The following is a 5058-nucleotide window of genomic DNA, read 5'->3' as shown; positions in this document are numbered from 1 at the left end:
CCCCCTCTCCCACCCGCCTGCCCCCTGGCTCCTCCGCCTGCGTGGGGGCTGCGGCGCCCTCAGGGTTCGCCCGCCCTCCACTGAGACACGGCCCCGGGACGGGGTTTCCGCTGTGCCGCGTTCAGGTTCGGGGAAACAGAGGCAGGGGGTGTGGGAGGACGAATTCACCGGTCTATGGCTGAACGACGCCGTCCCCCAAGCATTCACCCCGGTGGATGGAGAGTGGAAACAGAGAAACACCACCGGATCCTTATGGGGAAATCCAGAGGAGTGAATGATGTGGTTGGTCATGACGATGTGGGTGGAGAGCTGTAGGAGAGCAGAGGAAGGAACCCTTCATGGAAGACTTGTTATCTGAGCCATCATGAGAGACAGGCAGAATCCTGGCAAAGAGGGCCGAGGCGATTAGGGTCGCTGCATGACAAATCTAGGACATATCACACCTAAAACGCTGGGGTCCTGGGGCGTTGCTCCTTACCATATACCTATGGCCATTTAAGAAAACAAAAATATTATTAGTATTATATCCTACTAGGCTACTTGCTCTTTTCCTCACCTTCCCAGGCAATGTTCATTCATTCATTCATTCATTCATTTATTCATTCATTCATTCAACAAATATTCAGTACCTCCGTTACTGTGCTGAGGACACAGAGAAACAGCACATCCAACCCTGGACTCACAAGGGGAAATAGATAACAGGTAGGCACAATAAAGCACTATCAGGATAATGGACGGCTGTGCAATGAGCAATGGCAACACTGAGGAGGGAGTTCCTGCCATGCGTAGGTGGTGGAGGGCTTCCCAGAGAAGGCAATGTGTGAGGGTCTAAAAGGATGAAAAGAAATTCTCTAGAAGATGACAGGCAAGTGAGGGATGGGCTTTTCTGGCAGAAGGGACCTATGGGTACTGACATTTGGAGATGGAAAAATAGTCTGAGTTCCAGAAATGATGAAAAGTTCCTTGTGGTTGGAACTGTCGGATTATATTGTCATTGCATGACATACTAAGAAATTTAGCCTATCCTCTATGAAAATCTAATGGAAGTTTTAAGGTGGCAATAACAGTAGTAACAGCAGCAACAGTAAAAATAATAGTTAAGACTTAGCGCTTCCTGTGTGCTGGGCGTTGTCTAAGCATTTTGCATGTATTAGCTCATTTAATTCTCATACTGACTCTATGGCATAGGTAGTATTATTTGTCCCACTTTACAAATAAGAAGATTGAGGCACAGAGAGAATAAATAACTTACTCATTGTTAATTATGTATAGACTACATTCAAAGGTGTGCTGGTAAAATAGCTCCCCAGGACAATAGAAGTCCTGATTTGTGACATTTGCTAATTTCTGTGGCGTAAGTTCTCCCACAATGGCCACTTTCAAGGTACTGAGATGGTATCACTGAACACAGTAAAGAGTTAACAGCTGGCTCTCTTGAGGGTGTATGGGCCAGCTCCAGCAGAGCACTGCTTCTGGAAGACACAGAGATGCATCACCCAGATCCCCTTTCAAGGAAGGACTTGGTGCATAGCTCCAGAGAGTGAGTCAGAAGAGCCTCCAGCAGTCAGCTCTTTGGGGTCAGTCCTGCAGCAGAGAGCAACCTTACCTGAAGCCATTTCAAAACTTCCTTGGGCACCCCACCTCCAGTTCCTGAGTGAGGGAATAAAGATTGAGCTTACCTTAAACCATGTGTCACTGGCTTTGACAAAGTGAAGGCCCTCACAAAGACTGTTAGCAAAATCTGGAAGGGCCTCCAGGAGACTGTTGATGAGGGCTTGAAGGACAGGAAGGAAAACATTGTTGTGGGATGGAGAAAAGGGCACTTGAGTGCTGTTCTGTACTGAGAACAGTTAATGAAGCTTGTCCTGCAGGCACTGTGAAAACAGAAGACATTCTAATAACTACATTGTGAATCTGGCTAGTGAAGTCTCCAGGCAGAATGATGAAAGTGCCAACTGGCTTCTTCTGGCAGACCACAATAAAATACAAAAAACATACAAGGAATGGCTCAGTTTCTAAGCTGAATTTAGAGGTCTAACAGTCTTTACAAGCATCTAAAATTTCTCAAATAAAGAAATGATGCAGGGTAAAGAACAAGCCCGGAGCACTACAAGTAAAACATGACCTCAAGGTAAAGCTTTCAAAAGTATGGCTTTAAACTCTATGTTGAGACTTTAGAAAGATTTAAAGGCGTGCCTAGCCGACCTTCAAAGAAAGGTTATTTCATTTTGATTTTCACTGGTAAACAAGAGAGCCTCTAACAGTCTTGAGAGTGTCCCCTATAAAGTAGACTATTCTAGCCAGGCAAAAATGTTTCTAAGAATCTTAAGACACTTGTACCACAGCATTCTGACTCTCAGCCCATGTGAGAGAAGGGCCCTAAAAGAAAAATAGATGTGGCTTTTCTCTAAAGGAACGGATTCCAATCAGATTTACAGGAAATCACCAAGAGTTTTCAGATAAGGAGCATTTGACTGGCTCAGTCAGTGGATCATGTGACTTCCTTGACCTCGGTGCAGAGTTCAGAGCCCCAGTTAAGTGTAGAGATTACATAAACAAACAAACAAATAAACAAACCTTAAAAACAGTTTAAGATAATTTTATGTGAAGAAGCACTGCCAGTTTGGGCTAAAGATAAGAAAGAAAGAAAGAAAGAAAGAAAGAAAGAAAGAAAGTGAAGGAAGGAAGGAAGGAAGATAGGGAGGGAGAGAGGAAGGTAAGAAATTTTAAAAAGATGCCTTTGGAACCCTGTATCCATTTCCTACTGCTGCTGTAACAAATTACCTCAAACTTAATGACTTGGAACAACTCAAATTTATTCTCTTACCTTTCTGGAGTTCAAAAGTCTGAAATGGGTCTCACTGGCTGTCAGCAGGGCTGTTTCTTCTGGAGGCTCTAGAGGAGAATCTATTCCTTGCTTTTCCCAGTTTCTATGGACTGCCTACATTTCTTGATTTGTAGCCCCTTCCTTCTCCCTCAAAACCAACAATGCAATAGTTTACATCTCTATTTGACTTTGCTTCTACTGTCACATCTCCTTCTCTGATTCTCTTAAGGACCTTTGTGATTACGTCACTCACCAAGATGAATTCAGTATAATCTCCCCATCTTAAGATCCTTAACTTAATAATACACCAAAAGTCTCAGATTTGGGGAACTAGGGCATGGAAATCTTTAGGGGGCCATTTTTCTGCCTACCAAAGCCCCCAAACTTCTATGGGCTGAAAACAGGCTGAGATGGCTACTCTGTTGCAAACAAAGGTCCATGGCCATTTCACCATTCTTACCATGAGAAGTGTTAGGAGGGAAAGTGTAATGGAGAGGAAGTCAGAGTGGAAAGAGACAACTTTACCAATTGTGGCTAAAATAGCTTTCTTTGGCAAATTTTACAAATTCATATAGCAATGTGAAGAGATTGCTAGGCTCCCTCATCCTCCCAGACCTAAGGGCCTCTGAAAGCGTTTGTGCACATTAGGGGTCTTGAAGCTTAAGCTTTATGGCAAACTGCCTCTGGTAGCCACTAAGAACACGGACTCTGGATCTGCATACCTGGGTTCATGTCTCTGCTCTATACTTCTATTGTTTGCACTGATGTTACAACTCTCAGAAGCAGAGATAGAGTTTGGGGTGCAGGATATTTATTATAGATCAATATCTGTGAAGGGAAGAGGAAGGAGGGAAGGGCAGAGGGAGAAGTCAAAGAGGCCTGACAAAGCTTTGATCAAAGTGGCAGGAGTGAGGGTGCCTCAGTGGCTCAGTCGGTTAGGTGTCTCACTGATTCCAACTCTAACTCAAGTCATCATCTCACGGTTCATGGAGTTCAAGCCCTGCGTCAGGCTCTGTGCTGACAGCTCAGAGCCTGGAGCCTGCTTGGAATTCTGTGTCTCCCCTGCCCTGCTCCTCCCCTTGCACTCTCTCTCTCTCTCAAAAATAAATAAAAACGTTAACATTTTAAAAATAAAGTGGCAAGGAGGCTGCAGCTAGTATCTCCCGTCAGAGCTGCCTCACAGCAGTCCTGAATGGCTGGGTCTCTAGTCCACCCCCTCACTAGATCCTTGTTTAGGGCTCACTGAACTTCTCAGATCTGAAGACCTATGTCTTTGGTCAAATTTGGGAAATGTTCATATATTATTTCTTGAAATACTTCTTCAACAAACTCTTCTGGAATTTTAATGACATGAATTAGATACTGTCCCATAGGTCCTCAGGCTCTGTTCATTTCTTAAAAACACTTTTTCTCAGGGCCCCTGGTGGCTCAGTCGGTTAAGCATCTGACTTCGGCTCAGGTCATGACCTCATAGCTCCTGAGTTCAAGCCCCTTATCAGCCGCTGTAATGACAGCTCAGAGCCTGGAGCCTGTTTTGGATTCTGTGTCTCACTCTCTCTCTTTGCCCCTCCCCTGCTTGCAATCTGTCTCTCAAAAACAAAATAAAAACATTTAAAAAAATTTTAAAAACACATTTTTCCTTTGTTGTTCAGATCAGATAGATTCCAGGGACGTATCTTCAAGTTCACTGATTCTTTGCTGTCATTTCTATTATGCTATTGAATCCATCAATGAGATTTTTATTTTGGTTATTTTACTTTCAATTGTAACATTTCCATTGGGTCCTTCTTTATATCTTCTATTTCTTTGTTGATGCTTTCTACCTTTACAATCATTTCAAGAGTATTCATCCTTGCTTCTTGGAGCATTTTGTGAATCTTCAACAATTTTCTTTTTTTAAGTTTAATTTTTTTAAGTTTATTTATTTATTTTGAGAGAGAGAGACAGAGAGAGCAAGCAACCAAACCCACATGTGAAACAGGGGAAGGGCAGGGAGAGACGGAGAGAGAGAATCTCAAGCAGGCTCCGTGCTGTCAGTGTAAAGCCTGAGGCAGGGCTCGATCTCACGAACTATAAGATCATGACCTAAGGTTGGGGCGCCTGGGTGGCTTAGTCGGTTAAGCGTCCGGCTTTCGCTTAGGTCATGATCTCGCGGTTCGTGGGTTCGAGCCCCGCGTCGGGCTCTGTGCTGCCTGCCAGCTTAGAGCCTGGAGCCTATTTCAGAGTCTGTA

General features: G+C 44.0%; 1 protein-coding gene across 1 annotated transcript in view; it reads right to left on the bottom strand.

The window, feature by feature from the left end:
* Nucleotides 1-3559, bottom strand: part of P4HA3 (prolyl 4-hydroxylase subunit alpha 3) — a 42654-nt gene extending 39095 nt beyond the window's left edge. Inside the window, exons 1-3 of the mRNA XM_077777760.1 lie at nt 3550-3559; nt 1680-1774; nt 14-309 (exon numbers count right to left, since the gene is read on the bottom strand). Coding sequence (XP_077633886.1) covers nt 14-309; nt 1680-1774; nt 3550-3559 — 401 coding nt within the window. The remainder of the gene's footprint in view (nt 1-13; nt 310-1679; nt 1775-3549) is intronic.
* Nucleotides 3560-5058: the final 1499 nt, after the last annotated feature.

Source organism: Crocuta crocuta, unplaced genomic scaffold (assembly GCF_008692635.1).
Source record: "Crocuta crocuta isolate KB4526 unplaced genomic scaffold, BGI_CrCroc_1.0 scaffold271, whole genome shotgun sequence".
NCBI classification, from domain to species: domain Eukaryota; kingdom Metazoa; phylum Chordata; class Mammalia; order Carnivora; family Hyaenidae; genus Crocuta; species Crocuta crocuta.
The sequence above is the reverse complement of the archived record's forward strand: the minus strand, read 5'-3'. Positions and strand labels throughout refer to the sequence as shown.